Here is a 27896-nt window from a genome sequence, read left to right as displayed (position 1 = left end):
GCCATTGATATTGATACTTCTCCCGCAGCATGTGAGGGACAATTAGATGGTGGATCAGAAATCCCCTTCACCACCCATAACTCAAACCAATAATCTATCATTGTGTCAACTTGGCCAATAAAAGGGCAAGGCACTTACTTGATTAGCTTCACGTTCTTCATTGCTGGAAGGACCATAGCTATCTCTTTCATGCCTGCATCATCAATCTTGTTGTAGCTTAAGCTTTAAAAGGAAATGCACAAACACAGAGGATCAGAGAAAGAAGTCACGTGTCATCCATGTATCTGGTTATAGTTCAGAGTTGGGACTGACTATTTTTGGTAGAATCTCAGGATCCACCAAAGCCAGGTGGAATATCTATGTTTCAAAATATCCAGTATGACATTTTATGATTTATGTTGGCTACTCTTTGGGGTTTTTTTTTTTTATCTTTTATCATGTTTAATTTTGTGCTGGGAATAAATATTTCTTTGAATATGTGTATATAATTTAGATACTGTGTTAAAGTTTATGTATGGTTTTGTTTATTTCCTTTTTTTTTTTTACACATTTATAAGCATATAGTATGACTACACGTTGCCAAACCGTAAAGGTTGAATTATAATATATTTGTCTATTCAATAAAATTAAAAAAAAAAAACTCTTTGGGTTTTTCATCTGGGGGCTGTCATTGTTCTTTCAAAGAACACAATGTGGAGTTGTTATCCTCCGCTGGTTTTCTTTTCTTTTCCTGTAGTTGGGAATGATACTGTGATCTGGGAGCGCCCTTCCTTTTGTCTGCTGACTTTCAAAACTATAGGACAAGAAGCCTTGATGGTGTCCCAGCAAGTGGCAGCATCAGGTTGATCTTGTACACCCATCATACAAACTGGGTGAATACTGGCTGGGTTTGTACTGGGATTGTGCCAGGGGTGAAATCCAGCAGGTTCTGACAGGTTCTGGAGAACCAGTAGCGGAAATTTTGAGTAGTTCGGAGAACCAGCAAATACCACCTCTGGCTGGCCCCAGAGTAGGGTGGGAATGGGGATTTTGCAATATCCTTCCCCCAGCAATGGGGAGGGAATGGAGATTTTGCAGTATCTTTCCCCTGCCACGCCCACCAAGCCACGCCCACAGAACCGGTAGTAAAAAAATTTGGATTTCACCACTGGATTGTGCACACCAAGAACTTCAACTCTTGTACTTCTTGAGGAATTGCCTTTTCCTAAGAGTCTCTCTCTACCCATCCAATTTGAACCAATGGATCGGGCATGATGCAGATCCCATCAGCCAAAAAGTGTTGGTTGGCAGAGACTAGAAGACAAGCAGAGTGGTCTACTCACGTATTTTTGCAGGCACTGGTCTACTCATGTATTTTTGCAGGCACCGGTCTACTCATGTATTTTTGCAGGCACCGGTCTACTCATGTATTTTTGGAGGCACTGGTCTACTCATGTATTTTTGCAGGCACTGGTCTACTCATTTATTTTTGCAGGCACCGGTCTACTCATGTATTTTTGCGGGCACCGATCTACTCATGTATTTTTCCAGGCACTGGTCTACCCATTTGTTTTTGCAGGCACTGGTCTACCACCAAACTGCTTTTTACCACTGATCAGCTGTAGGGCGGCCATTTGAAGTCCCACGGCAAGAGTTTAAACAGTTTTTTTCCTTATAGCCCATCAGCTGGGACTCAGGAGGCAGCAATAGATTGGGGGTGGGGCCAAATAAAAGGTAAGAATAACGTAGGGGGGGTGGGAGAGGCAGGGGGGGCAGAACCGGTTCGGTGACATCATATTGTCACAGCTACCGGCTCAGCGGAACTGGGAGGAACCCACCACTGCTCTGGAAGCTGTGGATGCTTCGTCACTGGAATTTTTCAAAAATTAGGCTGGTCAATAATTGGAGAAGGAACTGGCCACATTTCTTGGCTCTGCCGTTTATTCAAAGTACCACATGAGTCTTTTTCTGAACTGGGGGCAGACATTGATTAGACCAATCCAGCTCAAGGATCAATGGAATCAATTGGAGACCAGTGGAAGAAGAAGACCTGAAGGCATTTCCAAACTGTGTCAGGTAATCCATAGGGAGTGATGGCTAACCTTTTTGCTGTTGCATGCCAAAAGCGGGGGGAACGTGTGGGGGGGTCACATACAAGTGTGCCCACACCCATAATTCAATGCGCCCTGTCACCGATTTTGGCATGTGATGGCACAGTGGGCCCAGTAGGCCCATTTTTCACCCTCCCCAGGCCCCAGAGGCTTTCTTGGAGCCTGGGGTGGGTGAAAATGGCCTTCCCCACCCACAGGCCAAAAACAGTCTGTTTCTGGACTTCCGGTGGGCCTGGAAGGCCTGAAAATCAGCTGGCTGGCATGCGCATGCACCCTGGAGCTGAGCTACGGTAATGCTCGTGTGCCCACAGATATGGCTCTGCGTGGCACCTGTGGCACACGTGCCATAGGTTCGCCATCATGGCCATAGGGGATAAAATTGACAGCAGTGTGAAAATGCCCTCAGAGTGAAGGAAAACAGTGAACAGTGCAAGTGAAAAACGTGGACTTACTCGATTTCTTCTATTTGAGGTGTGGTCTTCAAAACTTCTGCAAGGTGGGAAGACATTTGACTGTCGAGATGGTTATTGTTCAAACTAGAAAAGAATTATATATACAAAAACCCAAATAAACATAGGTCAGTTGGTTTATGTGAGGTCATGTTTCCTCAGCAAGAGAATGGTTTTTCAAAAAGGGGAGTTAATAAAGAGGACTTTTTTTTGGGTCAGGACATGAGATCTCAATTTATGCTATGGGAAGCTGGTAGTCCTCCAGATGCTGCTGGACTTGAGTCTCCCTAGGTCTCAGACTCCACTACGGAAGATGGAAATGTAATCCAGGCATTGTTCAGATCCCAGATGGCTGGGCGGAACTCAATCTACAGACACTTACCCAAGTTTTTTCAGGAAAGGCATTGTAGAGAGCCTTGAAGACAACTTCAGAATTGTGGTGTTGTCAAGGTTCAAGGAGCCAAAACTAAGAAATAGATAAAGAGGATAGAGATCATATATTATGATAATAGAACCCCATTTTGGATATTTCTGCTGTTTAGGTAACCCAATCAGGACATGAGAAATATCCCTAGATAACAGCAGCTGTTCAACCTTTCAAGCTAACCCTTCAAACTAACACTTGAACCTGTAACATTTTGCTTATCCTAAAAAAAAACAAAAAAACAAAAAAAAAAACAAAACATGAACCAAACATGAATTTAGAAAGCTCAAACTGCCCCACAAGCTGCTGATCCAGTTCTACAGAGGAATCATTGAGTCTGTCATCTGCACTTCCATAATCGTCTGGTTTGGTTCTGCAACCCAACAAGGCAGACACAGACTTCAGAGGATAATTAGAACTGCAGAAAAAACAATGGCTACCAAGCTGCCTTCCATTGAGGACCTGTCTGCTGCATGAGTCAAAAAGAGGGCTGTGAAAATATCTACAGACCAGGGGTGGGTTCTACTTACCTTTATTACCTGTTCGCAGCGGGGCCGCGCGCACAACCCTAACCCTAACTTCTTCTCCTGCCTTGGGTGCTTTGGAGAATATGTTGACCTCCTCTTCTCTGTGACCGCCCCTCAAAAGCAATAGCACTTAGACTTAAATACCGCTTTACAGTGCTTTACAGCAATGGTGAAATGTTACCAGTTCGCTCTGGTTTGAGTGAACTGGTAGTGATAAAAACTACCGGTTCGGCCCTCTCTAAATTGAAAAACAATAAAGCCCCAGGACCTGACGGATTCCCAGGGGAAATATATAAAAAATTAGAAGAAATACTCCAACCGAAATTAGTAGAAATTTTTAATGACGCACTGTTGGACCATAAAATTCCAGAGTCATGGAAAGAGGCGCATGTCACACTTGTGCCGAAAGAAGGTGCCGACCTAAAACAAATTCAAAATTACAGACCAATTTCGCTTCTAAATACGGACTACAAATTATTCATGGGCATAATTGCGGAAAGAATGAAAAAGATTTTAAATAATTGGATATATATATAAACGGATTTTTACCGGGGAGACAAATTAGGGATAACATGAGAATTGTGCTAGATACGCTAGAGTACTATGAGGAACACCCCGGAAAACAGATGGCTCTGATTTTTGTCGATGCTCAAAAGGCATTTGACAACCTAAATTGGAAATTTATGATTAAACAAATTGAGATTATGAAATTCGGAACAAATTTTGAAATGATGATCAAATCCATCTATAATAACCAAAAGGCGAGTATCCTGGTGAATGGGGATAGGACTAAAACATTCCAAATTAGTAAGGGAGTAAGGCAAGGCTGTCCCCTATCCCCTCTATTGTTCATTCTGGCCCTAGAAGTCCTTCTACGGAAAATTAGAGCTAACAATGAAATAAAAGGATTGAAGATCAGGAAGGAGACTTATAAGACACAAGCATTTGCAGATGACGTTGCCCTAATCCTTGAAGACCCTATAGAGTCGGGACCTAAAGTACTGGAGGAATTAAGTAAATATGGAGAGGTGGCAGGCTTCATATTGAACAAAACTAAAACTAAAGTATTGATTAAGAACACAACTGAGAGTCAGCAAAACGAGATAGAAGAAGTATTAGGACTACAGGTTGCCAAAAAAATTAAATACTTAGGAATTTGGATTACATCAAGATGTTCGACTCTGAAAGACGATAACTATATTCCCCTAATTAGAAAAATAAAACAAGACCTAGATAACTGGAAAAAAATAAGATTATCACTTTTGGGCAAGATAGCCACAATTAAGATGAACATCCTCCCCAGAATATTATTTCTATTCCAAAATATACCAATAAATTTAGATAAAAAATTCTTTCTAGAATTAGACAAAATCATTAGAGAATTTATATGGGAGGGGAAAAAACCGAGATTTTCCATTAAAATTTTAAGAGGCAAAAGAGATATAGGTGGATTTGGACTCCCAGATTGGGAAACATACTATAGGTCAGCCAAGCTAGTTTGGATAAGAGATTGGATCACCCTGGAAAATGCGAGAATTCTTACTCTAGAAGGCCATGACTTGCAAAAAGGCTGGCACGCCCACATCTGGGAAATGGAGAGGAAAAAGAAGACATATTTCCATAGACACAAAATTAGAGATTCCTTGATACAAACATGGACCCAGATCAGACCAAAACACTACAAGAAAATCCCAAATTGGCTCTCAACGATGGAGGCCCTGACTCACCCAAATAGGTGGGAGAGGGAGAAAATGGCCAGATATAAAGATATTCTAGACGAAGGAGGGAGGCTTAAACCAAATGATACCTTACGAGAGCAAGGAATAACCTTAGATTGGTGGACCTACTTACAAGTAAAATCCAGATATCAGAGGGACAAAGAACAATATGGTATAGAACCGGGACCAAATGGATTGGACAAAGTTCTGATGGGAACAAATAAAAAGATTCTGGCAAAATTATACAATTATCTGCTAAGCGATGAGAAGTTTGAAGATGTTACAAAGAATCAAATAATTGCATGGGAGAAAAATATAGGGTGCAATATAAATTTCGGGGAATGGGAGGAGGCATGGAACAGAAATCTTAAATTGACTAGAGCGGTGGCATATAAGGAAAATCATTACAAAATGCTTCATAGGTGGTACCTAGCCCCGGCCAGACTAGCGAAGATATATCCCAATATACATCCCAATTGTTGGAAATGCGGCCATGGCCAAGGCACCTTCTTTCACATGTGGTGGACATGCCCGGAAGCGAAAGGATATTGGAGTAAGATCAGGAGATGGTTACACGAAATAATTGGGGAAGATATTGAACTAACACCAGAGATTTTCCTCCTGGGAATAATAAAGAAGCCATATAGAAAGGAAATGACACATTTAATGATCCATATAATTACAGCCGCTAGATTGGCATATGCACAGTTTTGGAAAGAGAAAATTCAACCACCAGAAGAGCTTACAATTAAGAAAATACTCGAGTGCGCAGAGATGACTAAATTAACTTATGAATTAAATGATGAAAAGTCAGTATACTATATGGTGTGGGAAAGGTGGTACAAGTGGTTGCATGATAAAATGGAAGAAAGATCAAAGGTGTGGTTATTGTTATTGTTATTGTTATTGTTATTGTTTATATTGGTTAAAAGTGAGTCAAAATATCAACAAGTATTATTTATGTAAATAGTTAAAACACTGCATATCCGATACAAATTGAAAAATGTTTATTATATTTATGTGTTCTATGTTATTGTTTGAATGATTGTTTTGTTTGTTTGTTTGTTTGTTCGTTTTTCTTATTTTTTTTCCTTTTTGTTCTGTAAAAAATCTCAATAAAGTCTATTAAAAAAAAAAAAAACTACCGGTTCGGGCACATGCGCAGTTCGTGCTACAAGGAGGCTTGGGAAGATAAGTAGAACAGTGAGGGGGGGGATCAGTTGTGGTGCGCAGTTTAGCTTCGCTAGAAAGCAGGAAATCCTGCTTTCTAACAAAGCTATACCGCGTGGCACAGGTGATCGTCGGATCGTAGCTTTTTTTTAACTATCGGTTCACCCGAACCAGTAGCTAAAGCAGCTAGCTTTTTAAATATGCAGCATGCATTTGGTGCGCACTAAACATATGCACACAGCGTGCATTTGGTATGCACTGTGCAGGTGCACAGAGCAGGTTTTGGTTTGCACTGCGCATGTGCACACAGCGTGTGTTTGATGCGCACTAAACATATGCACACAGCAGGCATTTGGTGCACACTGTGCATGCGCACGCAGCCTACATTTGGTGCACACTGCGCATGTGCATGGAGTGCATGTTTTGTGCGCACTGCACATGCAGCACGTTTGGTGTGCACTGCGCATTGCATGCAGTGCGTTTGGTGCTCAATGCACATGCACATGCGCATGCAGCATGTGCTTGGCATGGAGCATGCATGCGCAGCCAGTGAACTGGTAGCAAACCAGTTCAGATTTCACCCCTGCTCTACAGCCCTCTCTAAGTGGTTTACAGAATCAGCCTATTGCCCCCAACAATTTGGGTCCTCATTTTGCCCACCTCAGAAGGACGGAAGGCTGAGTCAACCTTGAGCCTGTTGAGATTTGAACTGCCAAATTGTAGTCAGCTGGCAGTCAGCAGAAATAGTAGTAGACTGCAGTACTGCACTCTAACCATTGCACCACCATGGCTCAAATATTAGAAGACTGCTATCAAGTCCTTCTCTTTGTTAGACTAGACATATCCAGTTCCTGCAACTGTTCATCGTATATTTTAGCCTCCAGCCCCCTAATAATCTTTGTTGCTCTTCTCTGCACTCTTTCTAGATTTCAACATCTTGTTTTGTATGGTGGTGACCAGAACAAGCATATTTAGGCATCATCTCATCCTCTACACAGGAGTGAACCCATTAAATAACACTGGAATTATTGGAACAAAGTCAATAAACAATTGGAATTCCATTAGATGGCATCCCACACCCTACGGCAATATATACTTAAAGGCAACTTACTTGATACTCTTTAAGTGGTGTTTGCCCTCCAAAGCATCAAGGAGAACACTGAGACTGACCAAGCTGAGATCACTATTGGAAAAACTAGAAGTGGAAGGAAAGTGCAAGTTTTTAGAAAGGTTGTTCAGAAAAGAATGGAAATAGCAAACTGGCATAAGGTATAGTGAGCCTATGAAAGAGAGGCAAATCTGAAAGTGGTTCATAAGGATAATTGTTTACATTTATAACTTTGCTTTACAAATGTACATTCAAGAACAAAACCAAGAAAAACTTTACAAAAACGCATATTCTAATAAAAATATTTAAAATAAAAATAAATAAATGAGAATTCACTTTAAAAAAACAATTTCCATTATTTTCAAAACGAGGGTAAAAGGCTGTGCATTAAGGGGCATCATTTCTGCTAAATTAAATGACCAGAATAAAGGACAAGAGTGAAAAATATAAATAAATATAAATAAATATAAAAGACAGCTTTCTGAAACTCAAAGTAAACTGGTCTTAATTTTGTTTAGTAGGGACGGGCGGGGAGAGAGGGAAACTGGCAGCCTTTCAAGATTCTGTTATCCTTCCTGGAATGCTTGCAGTTTCTTGATCTGGTCTACCTCACAGGGCTGACATCAATCCTGCTTCCTTTATGGTTCATTCCTTTGCCCCCCGCCTCCCCAATTAGGTCTCTCATATCCTCTCCCAGGTAAACTCATTTATAGTTTGTAAAGTCACAAAAGAGGAAGGACACCACATTGAGAAATCCCACATTTCCCATCTCCCATGCTTCTCTCATGCGCTACTAAACCTCCTAGGATGGCAACCAGCAAAAGCGAGCATCGGCGGTCCAATGAACTTCAAAAGTCTTCTACAGCTCATGTCATAAACAATAAATCTGTCTCCTGAGATGGTAATTTAGTGAATATCCATTTCTTCCCCATTCGCCAATCCTTTTCGGTTTGCTTCTTCTCCCTGCTGTTTTGCTGGAACAGTTTTATTTAGATTTAGTTGTTTGGTATAGTTTTATTTCATTTCTAGCAGATGTTGTTATTTTATCTATTGATTTAAGGTTCTTCAGGGCAGAATTAAGCTACTGTTCTTTGGCACAGGAGAAGGCTTAAGATATGCCTGTTTATAGAAATGCAATCATTTTTCCAAACCCTTCTCTATCTCTCTTCTCTTTGCACCAACAGCAGAGAAGAGGAGGATGGGTAGGACTTTGGGTGCCCTTGACTCAGAGTCTTTTGCTCTGAGTTCTCCATCCTGTTGAGTGACGTCATGGGGCCAAAGAATGAATCACTCTTTTTCTCTTTTGCTAACACCCATCCTCCACCATAGAACACAGAACATAGAATCTGTTGTGGCCCGCCAGCAGCCAGCAGATCTGGCAGCAGATTCGGACAGTGAGGAGGTTGGGGAGGAACATGGGCCAGTCCTGGAGTCTGGGGAAGGCTCGGACCAGGGCTCTGCATCAGAGGCAGAGATGGGGCCAGGGCCGTCTGACAGTTGTCAGCTGCCTTAGGAGTCAGACATCAGTGAGGCGGACGAACAGCTGGAGCCTGTTTCCAATGTGTGCATACGCAGAGCTGCCAGGAGAAGGGAACAACTAAGGAACAAGGATCAACTTGGGAATAAGGCCACAGGTAGATGATGAATGGCCCCTCCCAGAGGGAATAAAAGAGGAGTGAAAGGGGAGTGGAGTTTGCAGGAGACAATTAGTTCATTCCTGCATTCTTGCCAAGTATTGCGGCGTCTGAAAGATATCGGCCTGGCCACTCTCCAAGCCTGATAAAGGTCGGTAATTGTGAACTATCTTGCAAGACTGTGGGAGAGGAAAGACTTTGCTGGAGAGGAATTCACTGTAAATTAAATAAAAAGGGGTTTATCGAGACGAGGACTCGGCTTCATACTGCTGGGGAAGCCTAGGTCAGGAGAGAATCATAGGGGTGGCAGGGACCTAACAGGCCTGTTAGTCCAACCCTCTGCTCGAGCAGGAGACCTTATGCCATCCTGATCAAATGGCTGTCCAATCTATTTTGAAAACCTCCAGCAACTCCGAGAGCGCAAGCTGTTCCATTGATTAACTGTTCTCACAGTCAAGAAATTTCTCCTTAGAAATTAGGTTGGATCTCGTTTTTACAAACTTCCACCCATTCCTTCTTGTCAGGTGCTTTGGAGAATAAGACAGTCCCCATGTTGTAGGCTGTATTGCTATTATCCTTGTCATCTTCTCCTACTTCTCACCTCTCACCTTTCCTACGGTACTACCTTCTCCTATTGGTATATTATGATTTATCAATTGTTGTTTCATGTTATGATTTATGATCCATGACTTATCACTGTTGTTTGTATGCAGACTGAGAGCTTATGCACCAGAGACAAATTCCTTGTGTATCAAATCACAATAAAGAATTCTATCTTCTATCATTCTTCTCTTCTCTTCTCTTCTCTTCTCTTCTCTTCTCTTCTCTTCTCTTCTCTTCTCTTCTCTTCTCTTCTCTTCTCTCTTCTCTCCTCTCCTCTCCTCTCCTCTACCATTCCCATTCCCATTCCCATTCCCATTCCATTCATGTCCTCCCTAATCCTTCTCTTTCATAGGCTAGTTTCCCTCTCCTCCTGAATCAGCTGTTGGTGAGAAAAATTGTCACCAACTGCCACACGTGCCTCAGATAAGGATGGTGGGTGACTGGGATGGAGAACTGGGCCACCTTTGCAGTCGCCCAAGTGACAGGATGGAGGTTCCCCATCAAAAATGAGTCACTTAGGATATTTTTGAATACAGGTCTATCAGTCTCCTGGGAGGCCCATTGACTGAAGTAACATCAAACCTGGGCGCAGTCTTCTCTAAGACCGGCAAACCATTGTTCAAAAATAGCCCAGCAACCCATTACAGACCAGTAGACAATTTTACTGGCCTTTCCTTCACTGGGGCAAACTCTAGCAGCTCCTAGCTCTCATCATAAGGAAATTTTAGAGCAAGTAGACATATTGCATCAAGAACTTTGATTGGCTTTAATCTAATTCTAGATTAATAGAATTAATAACGAAAAAAATCCATCTCGTCAATAAATAGGGACCATTCCTTGAAGATGAATACAGGTAGTCCTCGACTTACAACAGTACATTTAATGTACTGTTCAAAGATACAACGGCTGAAAAAAGTGACTTATGATCATTTTTCACACTTATGCAGCATCCCATTGATCACATTCTCAAAATTCGGACACTTGGCAACTGACTCATATTTATGATGATTGGCGTGTCCCATGGTTATGGTATCCCCTTTCCAGGGGTGGGTTCTAAAATTTGTTACTACCGGTTCTGTGGGTGTGGCTTATTTTGTGGGCGTGGCTTGATGGTCATGTGACAATTCTTTAGGATTTAGCAGCGGTACTGGTCTACCAAGCTTTTAACTGCTTGCAGAGCTGTACCGGTCTACTCATTTGTTTTTGGAGGCCCCAGTCTACTCATTTGTTTTTGGAGGCATCAGTCTACTCATTTGTTTTTGGAGGCCCCCGGTCTACTCATTTGTTTTTGGAGGCACCGGTCTACTCACTTGTTTTTGCAGGCAACGGTCTACTCACTTGTTTTCTTTTAACACTGATCAGCTGTAGGGCGGCCCTTTGAAGCCCCGCAGCAAGAGTTTAAACAGCTTTTTTCCCTCTAGCCGATAGCTGGGACTCAGGAGGCAGCAATAGATTGGGGGGTGGGGCCAAATAAAAAGTAAGAATAATGTAGGGACGGGGGGGGGCGGGGGGGCAGAACCGGTTCAGTGACGTCATATCGTCACTGCTACTGGCTCAGCGGAACCGGGCGGAACCGGAGGAACCCACCACTGCCCCTTTTGTAACCTTCTGACAAGCAAAGTCAGTGAGGAAGCCAGGTTCACTGACAACTGAGTTACTAAACAACTGTAGTGATTCACTTAACAACTGTAGCAAGAAAGGTCGTAAAATGGGGCAAAACTCACTTAACAATTGTTTCACTTTGCAGCAGAAATTTTGGACTCAATTGTGGATATAAGTCAAAGACTACCAGTGTCCACCTCATCAATAAATCATAAGTCATAAAAACGAGTACTAACCATCTTTATGAAGCCCCTCCTTAAAGGAATCCTAAAACAAAGAACTTTCTCATTCCAAAAATCTGTATTTTGCAATAGGGAATTAGAAATCGGTAGCAGTTGCCAACATATTAGGTTTTACACTTACTTAATATCTTCAATGGCAAAGCCCCGTCGCAATATCTCAGCTACGTATTCAACACTGGTGGGAGGAATCCGGTCATCGGTTAACCTGGAAATCCAGAAACAGGGCAAGTCGAGAAGAGTCTGGGGGTGTGATTGAACGACTTATTTTCCTATGTGTGGCACTTGTGCAATGCACAGAGAAACATTTGTTCATGTAGTGACATCTCTCTCTCTCTCTCTCTCTCTCTTTCTCTCTCTCTCTCTCTCTCTCTCTCTCATCTATCTATCTATCTATCTATCTATCTATCTATCTATCTATCTATCTATCTATCTATCCATCTGCCCACCAACCCACCCACCCATCCATCTCAGTGTTTCTCAACGTTGGCAACTTTAAAATGGGTAAACTTTAATCCCAGAATTCTCCAGCCAACTATCTATCTAGCAGATAGATAGATAGATAGATAGATAGATAGATAGATAGATAGATAGATAGATAGGAATGGATGGATGGATGGATGGATGGATGGATGGATGGATGGAGAGAGAGATGGATAGATGGATGCATAGATGGATGAATGGATGGATGGATGGATGGAGATAGACAGACAGACAGACAGACAGCTATATGGATGGATGGATGGATGAAGAGAGAGAGAGAGATAGGAATGGATGGATGGATGGATGGATGGATGGATGGATGGATGGAGAGAGAGATGGATAGATGGATGGATAGATGGATGGATGGATGGATGGATGGAGATTGACAGATAGACAGACAGACAGACAGATATATGGATGGATGGATGGATGGATGAATGGATGGATAGGTAGGAATGGATGGATGGATGGAGAGAGAGATGGATGGATAGATAGATAGATAGATAGATAGATAGATAGATAGATAGGAATGGATGGATGGATGGATGGATGGATGGATGGATGGATGGAGAGAGAGATGGATAGATGGATGCATAGATGGATGAATGGATGGATGGATGGATGGAGATAGACAGACAGACAGACAGACAGCTATATGGATGGATGGATGGATGAAGAGAGAGAGAGAGATAGGAATGGATGGATGGATGGATGGATGGATGGATGGAGAGAGAGATGGATAGATGGATGGATAGATGGATGGATGGATGGATGGATGGATGGATGGATGGAGATTGACAGATAGACAGACAGACAGACAGATATATGGATGGATGGATGGATGGATGGATGAATGGATGGATAGGTAGGAATGGATGGATGGATGGAGAGAGAGATGGATGGATAGATAGATAGATAGATAGATAGATAGATAGATAGATAGGAATGGATGGATGGATGGATGGATGGATGGATGGATGGATGGATGGAGAGAGAGATGGATGGATGGATGGATGGATGGATGGATGGATGGAGATTGACAGACAGACAGGCAGGCAGGCAGATATATGGATGGATGGATGGATGGATGGATGGATGGATAGATAGATAATCATCCTCTACAGTATCTTATCTATTTAGATCTCTCATCTCTCTCTACATTTATATCTTCTATAGTACTTTATTTCTCTCTTTTTCTATTTATCACTCTATCTAATTTTTACACCATTTAACTCATCTGAATGGACTTTGGGAGATTTACAATACAAAACATAAAGTGGTGTAAAAAAATATAATTAACAGAGTTATAAGCAGAATTAAGGACAAAGTTAGAAATATGGCAAAAGCAAATCTTGGGAAATGAAGAGATGAAGAGTTTCACAAACAAGAGGAGGGGGAACAAGACTGTAGACATCCAGAATCTAATAAAGATAACAAAGATAGGCAGCCAACTCATCCCGTGCCTTGGTTAAGATTGGACCTACCAAAGTTTCTGCAGTGCTGGAAAATGCACCAAAGCATCAAATGAGGTTGGTCCTTCAGCATCAGGAAGCAGTGTGTGAGATGTCCTGGAGCAGCCAAACCACCTTGATCAATTAATCAAATGAAGAATCAATGCATCTAATATTAAGCCAAAATATTATTTGTTTTTGGCTTAAAGTGACCCAGGAACTCACTCCCTGGGCTGTTTTTAGCATTCGATTATCACTTTGTTATTGGTTTATGAATCGTAGCTTCTTTCAATCATGCCCTTGTATCTGAATTCCCAATCCTTATTTTTGATTTATTCACACCCACTTTAGTCAAATAATTTTCTAAAAATACTCTGAAATAAGACTGAGGAGTATATTCACTGGGGGACTCCATAGAACATTGCTTTCAATAGCTTTGATTGAATTCATATGCTAAACCACACAAATCAGTTCTTATAACAATGAATAATCTGGTTACTAAGTGGACTCATTTTCAGGGTTTATACAATAGACTGAGCTATAAATTAACCAAATAGGTAAGGCTCACACAATATGCTAAACCCCGAACCAATTATGGTCAAAACCTTCCGACTAAAAGACTGTGTATATATATTTGTATGCAGAGCCGTAGTGGTGCAATGGTTAGAATACAGTACTGCAGGCTACTTCTGCTGATTGCCAGCTACCAGCAATTCAGCAGTTCGAATCTCACGGGCTCAAGATTGACTCAGCCTTCCAACCTTCCGAGGTCGGTCAAATGAGGACCGAGATTGTTGGGGGCAAAAGGTTGACTCTGTAAACTGCTTAGAGCAGGGGTCTCCAATCTTGGCAACTTTAAGACTTGTGGACTTCAGCTCCCAAAATTCCTCAGCCAGCTTTGCTCAGCCACGCTTGGTGAAGACACCAGTAAAAGGATTTGCTTACCTGTTGACCACAAACTCTCCTTTCCCCACCTGGGGAGGAAATTTCTGTTCCAGCATAAAGAGGGAACCAGCTTTCCTTTTGAAAAGTAAAAAAAAGCAAGAAAAAATGTAGATTGGCTGAAAGATTTAAGGTTATACTTAAAATAGCCCAAAAACCTGAAGGTACATTCCACTTGTTTAATCCAGCTATGCAATACCTGGAGTGTATTTCCCATGGATTCTCTCTAAGCCTCATGCTACCTTTCTCTGGAATCTCCTGAGAACCTTCAGGACCACCACTGATTTTGTAGAACAGCCTATTCCCAAGTTTAAACAACACAATTCTTAGTCACATCAGCTAGTGGGGCCCAGAAGGTGAGCCTATTTTGCCAAGGTGCCCATTTTATAGAACATTCTTCCTCTGGGAATTAGAAAGAACCCAATCCTGCTTGGCTTTTAAAAGGTCCTCAAGACCTACTTCTATGCCTGGGTCTTGGGTTCTTTGCATTAAAATAAAGGTAAAGGTTCCCCTCGCACATATGTGCTAGTCGTTCCCGATTCTAGGGGGTGGTGCTCATCTCCGTTTCAAAGCCGAAGAGTCAGCGCTGTCCGAAGACGTCTCCGTGGTCATGTGGCCAGCATGACTCAATGCCAAAGGCGCACGGAATGCTCTTACCTTCCCATCAAAGATGGTCCCTATTTTTCTGCTTGCATTTTTTACGTGCTTTCGAACTGCTAGGTTGGCAGAAGCTGGGACAAGTAACGGGAGTTCATCCCATTATGCGGCACTAGGGATTCAAACCGCTGAACTGCCGACCTTTCAATCAACAAGCTCAGTGTCTTAGCCACTGAACCACCATGTCCCTTCTTTGCATTAGTGATTGACAATTCTGATTTTTTTCCCCAATTTGTGATTGGAATGTTTTTTAATTATTTTAAGATTGTTTGTCCCCAAGAGTTGTCTGAAAGTTGAGTCATGGCAACTGGACTTAGTTTCGTGTTGGTTTCAGACATTTCACTGCTCACCCAAGTATCTTCATCTGTCAGAACAAGTTAGTTAGAAAAACAGTTGTTGGAATGTACCATTTCCTCCCACACTAACCATAGGGGTTTTTTCTTCAAAAAGTGTGGCAATATGTGAAGATTCTCAGTCATTCAAGTAAAACTGTTGAAAGTTGAGTCATGAGGCAACTGGACTTTTTATTGTTGTTGGTTTGAAACATTTCACTGTTCATCCAATGATGGAGCTTCTTGGATGAGCAGTGAAACATCTCAAATCAACAAGAGAGTAAGCCTAGTTGCCATGACTCAACTTTCAGACAATTTTACCTGGATGACTGAGAATCTTCATCAACACTGACAGTTATTTGTCAAGATGGATGTCTAAAGGAAGGAAGGAAGGAAGGAAGGAAGGAAGGAAGGAAGGAAGGAAGGAAGGAAGGAAGGAAGGAAGGAAGGGTGAGATCCAATCTACTCAAAAGCCATTATATCCTCAACTGCAATCCAACACAGGGCCTGAATAGGACCCTACCCTACAGAAAGCAACAGTCAACAAATGAGACAGAGGATTTAATTACATGATGGTAATCACTTCTCCCTGGACTTCAGCAGCCAGGCTCAGGAGGGCAGGAAAACTTTCATGTGTCACCCATGGTTCTTCTATGCTAGAAGACAAAGCAGAAGAGGTGAGAGAAGCATATTTCCACTCAGAAGGTTCCTCATGGTTTTCCCCTTCATCATAAAGGAACCCTAGACCACATTCACATAGAAGTATTATTATTATTATTATTATTATTAGCGTATGGTGTTGTTACAGAAGCCAGGAGACCACAATGCTATTGCAGAGTAATAGTTTGGCTTGCCAAGATACCAGCCCTGTTGTAGGACACACTTGCACATTTCCCAAGGTGTGCCACAAGAGAACAAGCTGGCTTCGCACCAGAAAGATAAACAGCTCTTCCTGCAGCATCACCCACGACCCCTCCCTCCACCATAGCTGCCTCACAAATGGGTGCCGCAACCGGAAAGGTTCAGAGCCACCAGGAATCTGACTGCCTGCACAGAGCACCAGCTCGACTCCCCACCAAAGTGGTACCTATCTATCTACTTGCATAGAACATGATTTCAAACTGTTAGGTGGACAGCAGTGGAGGCGAGTGATGGGAGTTCATCCTGCCAGGCAGGGGTAGGGCTCAAACTGCCGAAGCTGAGACCATCTCCAGCATCATTAAGACACTGAGCCACCATACCTCTTCATGCAGAAGTGAACATTAGATATCATCAGTGCAATGTTATCACCTAATTGGGTAATGAAATGAAATATCTGAAAACAACCTTTAAATGGTTCAAAGTTTAAGTGAGCTTTAAATAAAAACAAGAAGTGTTTATGATAAAATAAAGATAGAAAGATAATTATAATAGAAGTGAGAAGTTAAGGTGACTAAAAGTGACATTTTCATAAAAGCATAATTTGATGTAATATGTTTTAATTTTAATTTGATAACAAAGTGGTGGATGATAATTATGATCAATTGTTAACAATTATAGATGATATACTAAGGTACACAGATGGAAAATATAATTGTGATTGAACTTAACATATATTGGAAATGATTAATATTAAGAAATAGATGGGGATACACCCTGGAAGAGTATAGTTGCAAACAGTGGATTAATAGATAACATATTGAAAAAGAAATTTTTAAAACAGTTAGCAGAATAGTAGTTGGAGCTTATGGAGGAGAATATGCTGAGAACTCAGCCAAAATAAGATAATGCTGGAAATCAGCCAAATAATAGGTGGAGTTATGGAGCAGAATGCTGTCAATCAGCCAAAATAAAGTATGCTGGAAATCAGCCAAAACAATGGAAAATGCTGTTAATCAGCCAAATAATAGTTGGAGTTATGGAGGAGAATATGCTGAAAACTCAGCCAAAATATGCTCTGCTGGAAATCAGCCAAACAATAGGTGGAGTGATGGAGGAAAATGAGGAGAATACATTGAAGAATAATTATTAATAAGGGGTGAAAAAGAAAATGTTGGGCGATAATTAAAATGAAATGGGAAATTTTGAGATGTCTGTGTAAAAGTTTAAGACCAAGATAGGATGAATTGGGTCTAGAAAATGAGAAAAATAGAAAGAAATTTTGATTAATAAATTGAAATTAAAATTGAGTTGTATACATTTGAATTAAGATTTGTGGTGATAAAATTGTAAGGTAAATATATAGATTAATAGATCAGATTGTTTTCGTGATTAATGTTGATGTTAAAAGGAGCGATGGAAAAAAAAATTTAGATAGACCGGTATGATTTATAATTGAATTTATAATTGAATATAAAAATGAGCTTTGCTTTAGCAGGAGATTAAGATGTATGATGAGATAATAGAAAGATTTAAATTAAGATATTGGAATTTATGTTAAAATTATCTGTTTTCATTTGTTAAATTAGTATACCTATTTGTAACCGGACCAAGACTTCGTTCTTGAAAAAATTTCTTTTTTTTTATGTTTATGTTGGAAAAAATAAAAAAAAATTACAAAAAAAGAAGAAATATCTGAAAACAACCAATCTAACTCAAACACCAACAACTCCATAGTTTCATACTGAACTGCAATATTCATTTTTGAAAGTTCCACAGAGCTGGAAGTAACAATAAGACAAGGAACAACGCAGAATTTCTTTACACTTTCTAATTCCCTGATTATATACCTACTAACCTTATTTTTTGCATGCTAGTTGATCTTAGAGACCTAAGGAGAGTTTTGGCACTTCTGATTGTCAGGCCATTGTTGATTGATCTAGAAACAAATACAATAAGCTAGTGAAAAAATCTGGTTGGATAGCTCCTAACCAAACCATCAGACAGAAGAATGTTAGGAAATAATCGCATGAACTCACATGAAATTGCTCAGGGCAGGGCATCCTTCCAGCCTACTCAACAGCTGTGCCAGATGTTCTGCTTGGAGGTTGCATTCCTTTAGACTAGAGGGGAAAAAACAGGAAATCAACTCAGGTGACTTGTTGCGCATAACTCAAGAAACCACAGAGATTGTCTACTCGTTTTCTCCTTGGATGAATGGGTAGGATTCTGAGTGAATGCTTAGTCATCTCTTCATTCTCCCTACTGCCCTCCTCATAAAGGAGAAAAAGATAAATATAAACATTCTGCTGTGATCTTCCCAAGACCAGATGGGCCATCCTGGTGAGGAATGTGGTTTGCTTTTAATTTACTAAGTCCCCAGCAAAGAGATAAATTCCTATTACTAATTTCTCTTAGATAAGTATGTATCAGGGGTGAAATGCTCCCGGTTCAGACCGGATCGCCTGATCCGGTAGCGATAGTGGCGGGTGGTTTGGAGAACCGGTAGCAAAAATCCCTGCCCCCCTCATTGCCCAGCTGAGCTGCGCAATCATCAGAGGCTTTGTTTTGATTTTTAAAAGCATTTTTTCTACAACCTCTTTGGCCAAAAAATGCTTTTAAAAGTTAAAAAAAAGCCTCTGATGATCCCGCGGCTCAGCTGGGATCATCAGAGGCTTTTCAAAGCATTTTTTCTGCAACTCTTGGCCGAAGAGGTGGTTAAAAAAATGCTTTGAGAAGTCTCTGACGATCCCAGCTGAGTTGCCTGATCGGCAGAGGCTTTTCAAAGCATTAGAAAAAATGCTCTGAAAAGTTAAAAAAAAAAGTTGGCCATGCCCACCCAGTCACATTAACCCCCCCACCAAGCCACGCCCACAGAACCGGTAGTAATACATTTTACATTTCACCCCTGAATTCAACCATCATCATTTTGAAAATCATACCCCAGATGGATAGTTGAAACGAACACACACAACATCTTGCACTAAATGTCATTTATATTGTAGAGGATATTAAAAGTAGGGAAATTGCAATAAAAGAGTATTGTAGGGGACATTACCTAAATATTCCATCAAGAATGATGTATACATGCCTTTCAAATATGCGCAGTGGTGGAATTCAAATTTTTTTACTACCGGTTACTAGCGTGGCTTGGTGGGAGTGGTGTGGCTTAGTGGGCATGGCTTGGTGGGCATGGCAGGGGAAGGATATTGCAAAATCCCCATTCCCACCCGACTCTGGGGCCAGCCAGAAGTGGTATTTGCCGGTTCTCTGAACTACTCAAAATTTCCGCTACCAGTTCTCCAGAACCTGTCAGAACCTGCTGAATTTCACCCCTGGCTTAGCGGTTCTCATAGCACAGGCTTTGAACATTGACAGACTCTAGAAATAATTTACAAAATAAATTGCTAAAAGGAGAATTTGAGTAATATTTCACTTACCTCAGGATCTTTTGAGGTTTATCTTGTTTCTTGAGTCTGATAAGCAGCATTTTTTCAGAGCACAAACTGGCAAAGAAGGAAAAAATACACAATTTGAGAAAAAAGCATGGAAAGGGCAAAGCTCTCTTGAAATGCCTGTTCATTCTGTTCAGACCTTAAAACTATTCTCTATTCCAAGATCCCCAGGGTTTCCCCCCACCCCCCAATAAATATGCCTAGAACTTAAAGAATGCAAACAAAAGCCATTATAGGATTTCTCTTCCACCTTCTAATGAATAAAGCAGAATCTGAAAAAACTCAGAATATCAGGAAGCAAAAAGAGATCTTGTTCTTACTTAAATGCTTCACAAGATATAAGGGAGAAACTAAGTTGGATTCTGGCCTTCAAAAACTTCAAAATGGCAGCCAACGACCACCTTGGAAAGTTTAAGACCTTTGGACTGGCTGGAAGAAGAAATCTGGGAGTTGAAATGCGTAGGTCTTAAAATTGCCAAGGTTGGACACCTTTCCCATACGTGATCTACATTAAAAAGGGAGAGGGCTTTCACTGCAGAACTGTAATCACCATCATCTTTACTTTTTTTAATTTTGTCAACCCCATCACTTCAAATCCCAGTTTATATGCATCCCACTTTTGCTTCAACAGTGTTGATTAAGGAAGTCTCTTTGAGCATGATTCAATTATACATCCAAATCAAATTAATGGGTAGAATCCGATGGACAGTTTAGATCAGATGTCTTCAAACTTGGCAGCTTTAAGACTTGTGGACTTCAACTCCCAGAAGTCCACAAGTCTTAAAGCTGCCAAGTTTGAAGACCTCTGGTTTAGATGGATCTATCAAGTTCCATGCTTCAAAGGTGACCTTGGAGAAATATTTACTAAATTTATATACTGCCCATCTCACTGTTCTTTTGCTTCAAATTTAAGCACAGAATTGAACTGAATTGACTCAAGTAGTCCAATGATGGAGAACCTACCCATCTATTTCCATTACTTTTTCTGTCCATTCTCCTTTTGATGCCTTCTGCAATAGAGCAGGTTAACTTCCAATCCATTTTTACAGTATATATTCTCTGCCTACTTCAAATCATTCTGAACATGTAGCTAGGTTACCTTTCTTCTCTGAAGACCCCATTTCTACATCCACAATAATACCAAAAGAAAAATAAATTACTACAAATTGATGGTTATACCTTGCTTGAACTTCAACCACATCATCCTTTGTGGCAAGGAAATTAACAAGCAGGAGAACTCCATCTGGCGAGATTCCATTGTGGTTGATTCTATGAAAGAAATGACAATTGACAGATTACTTCACTTTCTTTTCATAAAGGTTCAACGCATGTTACATGATTTTATTAAAAACTACCAGTAATTTTTTTTCTATGTGGTTAAGATGTTACTAGGGTAAAATAGTCCACCTTCCTAGATTCTATTATGCTTGAGTTTATAGTAGAATTAAAGGGATGCAGTGGCTCACTGGCTAAGATGCTGAGCTTGTCAATCGAAAGGTTGGCAGTTCAGCGGTTCGAATCCCTAGTGCTGCGTAACAGGGTGAGCTCCCATTCCTTGTCCCAGCTTCTGCCAACCTAGCAGCTCAAAAGCACATAAAAAATGCAAGTAGAAAAATAGGGACCACCTTTGGTGGGAAGGGAACAACATTCTGTGCGCTTTTGGCATTGAGTCATGCTGGCCACCGAGACGTCTTCGGACAGCGCTGGCTCTTCGGCTTTGAAACGGAGATGAGCACCGCCCCCTAGAGGAATGACTAGCACATATGTGCGAGGGGAACCTTTACCTTTACCTTATACTAGAATTAAAATTGATGTATTATTTTCCTTTGGAAAATAAAAAAAGTGTTCATAATTTTCTTCCAAAGCAATTAATGATACTGGCCTCTTTTATTCAAATTTCTTATTTAAAATCCCCAATAACAATTACTGATAACTTCCCAGTTTCACTTGTATGTCAATATCTAGGTCGGTTCTATTGCATATTAAGGGAAGGCTAAAGTTATCTTTATCATGACTATTCTCCAAAACACCTGAAGAAAGAACAAGAAGCAACAAGTGGAAACTTATCAAAGAAAGATCCAACCAGAAACTAAGAAGAAATTTCCTGACAGTGAGAACAATTAATTAGTGGAATGGCTTGCCTCCAGAAGCTGTGGGTGCTCTATCACTGGAGGCTTTTAAGATGACACTGGACAGCCTCATTTGTCCAGGATAGTATGAGGATTCCTGCTCAAGCAGGGGGTTGGACTAGAAGACCTCCAAGGTTCCTTCCAGCCCTATGATTCTAGGATTCAACATTTCAATTGACAAGTTTATACGGTAGCTTTATGGCTCTTATTACATTTGAGCTTGCTGTTATGTGTTACAGCTACTTAGTTGATCATTGGCCATGAGCAAATAATGAGCATTTGGAACAAGTATGGTTCAATGGACCATGTGAATCTAGGAAATGCTAAAATGAGCATTTCCCCACCATTAAGCAATGACAGAACTGGTGAGAGAGACCCAAACACCAATACAACCTGGAGAAGAATAAGAGTCTATCGAGATTCTCAATCATCCAGGTCACAGTTGTCCCAAAGGGGCTTATTTTCTAAAAGGCAATTGGACTTTCTTGGAGTTTTTTCTTTGAAAATATTTCACTTCTCATCCAAGAAGCTTCTTCGGTTCAGAACTGAAGCTTGATGGATTAGAAGTGAAATGTTTTCAAGCAAAAAACAAAAAAGTCCAGTGGCCTTTTGTAAAAAGCACCTTTGGGAGTACAGTAAGATTTATTTTATGTATTTAAAACATTTCTATAGCTACCAGTCTTTCCACCAACTCTGGGTGGCTCCCAAACAAAAATCAAAAGACATATAAAATCATTTTTAAAACTATAAAACTCAACCAATTAAAACACACACAAAAAGAAACTGGCACTAATCAGCTCTAAGAATATGACGCAACTTTCGCGTGCTCCTAATAAAGCCACTCATCGTCTGGGAAGGATTTATGCAATGGTGGTGACAGTAGGGAGACAGCAGGTTGAGGTTCAACAGATAAAGTTACAAGGGGGAGGTGTCACTTTCCCATAGAATCCCATAACTTCCCCTCTGCTTCTCACACTGAATACACTTACTTCAATGAGCAGGAATTCTGGATCTTGGGCAAATGTCCGAGAATCCACCTTAATCCTTCGTCGTCAAGATCATTCCCAGACAGACTGACAAAGGAATTTTTAAAAATGTAAGTTTCCAGGATAGATATATTTAAAATGTCCCTATTGGTTCAGGAATTATTTTTTTAAAAAAAAAGCTTAACCAAGTGCGAAGTTGTTCTCAATGGAAAAGTTGGATTCCATTCTCAGAGCAGCATTTCTAATGATTAAATTTACAGATGACTGAGAAGACTGGTGAGTTTTTTTGCAACAAAATGAAAGTACAGTCAGTCCTTGACTCAGAACCATTAGTTTAGCAACTGTTTTAAGGGATAATAGCACTGAAAAATGTGATTTATGACCATTTTTCACATTAACAATCATTGCAGCAGCCCCACAATCACCTGAATTGTGTTGATAACTCAAGGACTACCTGTAGTTAGGCCACGCTCTCTTCCAGAATGGTTCAATCATGACATCTTAAGAATCATAAGGCTGGAAGGGACCTTTCAAGGTCTTCTAGTCCATCCCTCTGCCCAGTTCTGAGTTCCCAGTTTAGTCTACAATATTGGTTTCTACAACCCTGATCTCTTATCCAAGCTTGAAGTCATTCATGCTTAGCTTCCCAGTTGCCTGATGCACTAATTTTGTAATTAGTAATTTGGTTTCCTAAAGATAATTGTAACAACTATTTTAATTATTTTAGAACTTTCCTGCTGTTATTTTGCTCTTTCCTGCTCTTATTTTGATTACAACTATTGTGGCAGTAATTAAGCCAATCCATTGTTCACTATAAGGTGTTTTTTGTTGGAAACAAATGTTTGTTTGCAGCAAAAACATCATAAATCAGTCACATAAATACAGCACACTGCAAACAGCTGGAGTAGAATGGGGTCACCTGCTTCAACAGAAGGTTGGATTAGAAGACCTCTAAGGCCCTTTCCAACTCTGGTAATCTGTAATTCTGTAATTCTAAACAACCACAAATATAGGGCAGTTGCTGAGCACTCAAACTATGGTCATATAACTGCGTGGGAAGGAGGGAAAATATCAGAACTTTCAATCCAGGTTGTAAGTAGTTTTTGGGGGTCCGTCATAACTTAGGATGGTCACTAAGTGATAGGTCATAAATCAAGGATTACCTGTAAATCCTCAATTTACAACAATTCATTTAGCAACCATTCAATTACAACAGCACTGAAAAAAGTGACTTATGAACATTTTTCACATCTGATCTTTGAAGCATCCCCATGATCAAAATTCAGACCCTTGGCAGCTGCTTCATACTTATGACGGTTGCAGCATCCCAGGGTCACGTTATCCCCTTTTGCGACCTTCTGACAAGCAAAGTCAATGGAAAAAACCACATTCACTTAACAACCAGGTTACTAACTTATTCACCGCAATGATTCACTTAACAACTGTGGCAAGAAAGGTCGTGAAATGGGGCAAAACTCCCTTAACAAATGCCTCACTTAACAATATAATTTTGAACTCAATTGTGGTTATAAGTCGAGGACTAGCTGTAGCTATTGTGGTGGTTGAGTTTCGTTTTGCCTCCTCCGTTGCTTCTCAGGCTGGCTTTATTCATTTTCTGTTTCATCCATCATCTATTTTAATTAATTTATAATCTGTTCAGAACTGTGACAATCCATTAGTTTAGGTTTACAATCAACAAATCCACTGATATCCCCTCTTCACTCTGAGAGTGCAAGGCAGCAGTTCTGGTCTCCTCCCTTATTTTAAACTGATTAGAACCGTAATGGCGAACCTATGGCACGTGTGACACAGGTGGCACGCGGAGCCATATCGGTGGGCATGCAAGTATTGCCCTAGCTCCGCTCCAGCGCACACATCTGATTTTTGGGCCTTCCAGGCCCACTGGAAGTCAGCAAACAGGCCTTTTCTGGCCTCCAGAGGGCCTCCAGAGAGGTGGGGAAGCCTGTTTTCGCCCTTCCCAGGATCCAAGAAAGCCTCTGGAGCCTGGGGAGGGTGAAAAATGGGCCTACCGGGTCCACTGTGCCATTGCGTGCAAAAAGCGGAGGGAGCATGCGCATGCACGGGGCGCATTGAATTATGGGTATGGGCACACACGCACATGACACACACACACCCCGTGCTCCCCCTGCTTTTGGCACGTGACGGCAAAAAGGTTAGCCATCACTGGACTAGAACAACTCTGTTGTAGAGTTGAGAGAGAGATGGCAAACTCCATGCTTGGTGGAAATCTGGGTCTCCTTAGTCCCAGTTCAGCATCTCCATCTCTCCATCAGCGTCTCTCAACCTTGGCAACCTTAAGAAGTATGGACTCCAATTCCCAGAATTCCTCCGGGTCCCACGCCCACAAATTTAGTACAGAACTTTGTGAAACTGTGATAATACTCCTCTCTTACTCCAGTTCTGCAAGATGGTCACAGTTTTCAAATACGGCACACAGCTCTCTGAGAACGGGCTGGTCAATGCCACAGTTGATGAACCTGTTTGAAGAAAGTTCAAGGTGAAAGATAGAAGCAAGTCCTCTTTTAAATGTAGAAAATGATATTATAATAATGCATTTGTCTGAAAACTGGCTAATTAACCCAGGAAGAAAAGGGAACAACTATTGAACATTATTCAGCAAGCCAGGGATTGCTATAAAATGTAGTGGATTTTGTTCTGCCTTTGTCTCTTGCCTGACTTCAAGGATGTTCTCCTTGAAGTAGGGGAGCTGGGACCAAAGCTTAATCCAATTAATTTGAACAAAACACAACTTAAAATGGAATACAATTATTTTGCTTATTTATTAAATTTATGTGATGCCCACCTCATCAAGGGTCAACTCTAGGTGGTGTACAACCCATTAATTAAGTACAGCCAATTAGTTAAGTACAAATAATATATTTAATATAATTTTCATTTTGTGTTTGTGCAGCAATTTTGGAAGGGCTCTCCAAAGGCACCAATGAAAAGCCATTCAGCTCTGAGACTTCAAATTATGCGCTCTTGCAAAAGTAAAATAGAAAGGAAGGAAGGAAGGAAGGAGGGAGGGAGGGAAGGAGGGAGGGAGGGAGGGAGGGAGGGAGGAAGGAAGGAAGGAAGGAAGGAAGGAAGGAAGGAAGGAAGGAAGGAAGGAAGGAAGGAAGGAAGGAAGGGGCTAATCCTACTAACCTCAGCTTCAAAATGTTTTTTTTTTAAATGCTGTTTGACCATTTAATTTTTGGGGCTGTTTGTTTTCCATAATCTCACATACATGAAAGGGTGGCTAACCCTTGAACCAGTGGTGAAATCCAATTTATTTTTATTACCGGTTCGGTCGGCGTGGCTTGGTGGGCATGGTGTGGCTTGGTGGGCATAGCAGGGGAAGGATACTGCAAAATCCCCATTCCCTTCCCACTCCTGGGGGAAGGATATTGCAAAATCTCCATTCCCTCCCCACTCCCGGGGCCAGCCAGAGGTGGTATTTGCCTGTTCTCCGAACTGCTCAAAATTTCCGCTACCGGTTCCCCAGAACCTCTCAGAACCTGATAGATTTCACCCCTGCCCTGAACTATTCGGGTCCTTCCCTGGATTTTTAAAGCATGCAAGGTTTATCCATGCACTTCAAAAAAACAAAAGTGTCATAAGAACATAAAGGATTGGACATCACAGACCTGCAGAAGAGTGCTTCACTTGCTTGATTTTCCACAAAACTCAAAAAAGCATTTTTCCTTGATCTAGAAACATAACAAAGAATACATTCACTTTCAGAAACCAGATTCCTCCACTGGAATGAGACGTTCTCAAGACAAAACATCTGGGAGTTTAAAAATGGAAGCATGTATCCAATTGTTCATCCCACAAAGAGCTTTGGTCTCTCTTTGAGCAACATACAAAACATTTGCTAGACCAATTCTTGAATACAGCTCATCTGTCTGGAACCCGCACTGCATATCGGACATAAATACAATTGAGAGAGTCCAGAGATATTTTACGGGAAGGTTCCTCCATTCCTCTAACTGCAATAAAATACCTTATGCCACCAGACTCATAATTTTGGGCTTAGACAATTTAGAACTATGCCAATTTCAGTCTGACCTAAGTGTAGTACATAAAATTATCTACCACAATGTCCTTCCTGTCAATGACTACTTCAGCTTCAACCACAACAATACAAGAGCACACAACAGATACAAACTCATGGTAAACCGATCCAAATTAGACTGCAGAAAATAGGACTTCAGCAACAGAGTGGTCAATGCCTGGAATGCACTACCTGACTCTGTGGTTTCTTCCGCAAACCCCTAAAACTTTAACCTTAAACTGTCTACTGTTGCCCTTACCCCATTCCTAAGAGGTCTGTACGGGGCGTGCATAAGTGCACCAGCGTGCCTACCGTCCCTGTCCTAATATTCCTTTTTACTTACTCTTTTCATATATTCAAATTATGTTTATACTTTTACCTGTTATCTTATCTATGCTTGACAAATAAACTTATGATGATGGACATGTGCTGCACTGATGTGCCATGTGTTCTGCCCCAGCTACCGGCCCCAAAGACGCAGCACACACAAAGTCTGTACAAACCACAGCCACTCAGTCTTGGATGGGTTGAGCCTGAGCCTGTTTCTCCCCATATAAAGGCGGAGGCTGACAATAGGCTTCAATCCATCTACATTTGTCTTATTCTAAGCTTTCATTGCTCACCTGATGTTTACTTCAGAGATTCTCCTGCACTGGTTGAACGAACTGGCCAGCAAGCAAATCCCATTGGATGAAAATGCATTATCTCTGATGCTGCAAAAAAATGGGAGAAGAAGACAGAAGTAACAACGTGTTGGCTGGGTTTGCAAACGTGCTTGGTCCACCACCATGATAGTTGATGAATTAACCTATTTCTCTTGGTCTACCCAATCTATTGAACTAAGTGGTCTGAGTTTCCATAATAGACTAAGCCAGGGATCTCCAAACTTTAAGACTTGTGGACTTGTCAACTTTAAGAGTTGTGGACTTCAACTCCAAGAATTCACCAGCCAGCATGGCTGACGAGGGAATTCTGGGAG

At 41.0% G+C, this 27896-nt stretch overlaps 1 protein-coding gene across 2 annotated transcripts in view; it reads right to left on the bottom strand.

Annotated features, from left to right (window-relative positions):
- Window positions 1-27896, bottom strand: part of NLRC5 (NLR family CARD domain containing 5) — an 84434-nt gene that overhangs the window by 11959 nt on the left and 44579 nt on the right. For both annotated transcript variants that reach the window (XM_034425499.3, XM_034425500.3), the window contains exons 24-39: window positions 27541-27630; window positions 26508-26570; window positions 25272-25355; window positions 22861-22944; window positions 20922-21011; window positions 19728-19793; window positions 18327-18410; window positions 18146-18226; window positions 15999-16085; window positions 14444-14518; window positions 13532-13633; window positions 11689-11772; window positions 7490-7573; window positions 2922-3005; window positions 2543-2626; window positions 139-222 (exon numbers count right to left, since the gene is read on the bottom strand). In XM_034425499.3, the coding sequence (XP_034281390.2) occupies window positions 139-222; window positions 2543-2626; window positions 2922-3005; window positions 7490-7573; window positions 11689-11772; window positions 13532-13633; window positions 14444-14518; window positions 15999-16085; window positions 18146-18226; window positions 18327-18410; window positions 19728-19793; window positions 20922-21011; window positions 22861-22944; window positions 25272-25355; window positions 26508-26570; window positions 27541-27630 (1326 nt within the window). The remainder of the gene's footprint in view (window positions 1-138; window positions 223-2542; window positions 2627-2921; window positions 3006-7489; window positions 7574-11688; window positions 11773-13531; window positions 13634-14443; window positions 14519-15998; window positions 16086-18145; window positions 18227-18326; window positions 18411-19727; window positions 19794-20921; window positions 21012-22860; window positions 22945-25271; window positions 25356-26507; window positions 26571-27540; window positions 27631-27896) is intronic.

This window comes from Pantherophis guttatus, chromosome 11, assembly GCF_059756535.1.
Source record: "Pantherophis guttatus breed Tessera chromosome 11, ASM5975653v1, whole genome shotgun sequence".
NCBI classification, from domain to species: Eukaryota; Metazoa; Chordata; class Lepidosauria; order Squamata; family Colubridae; genus Pantherophis; species Pantherophis guttatus.
The sequence above is the reverse complement of the archived record's forward strand: the minus strand, read 5'-3'. Positions and strand labels throughout refer to the sequence as shown.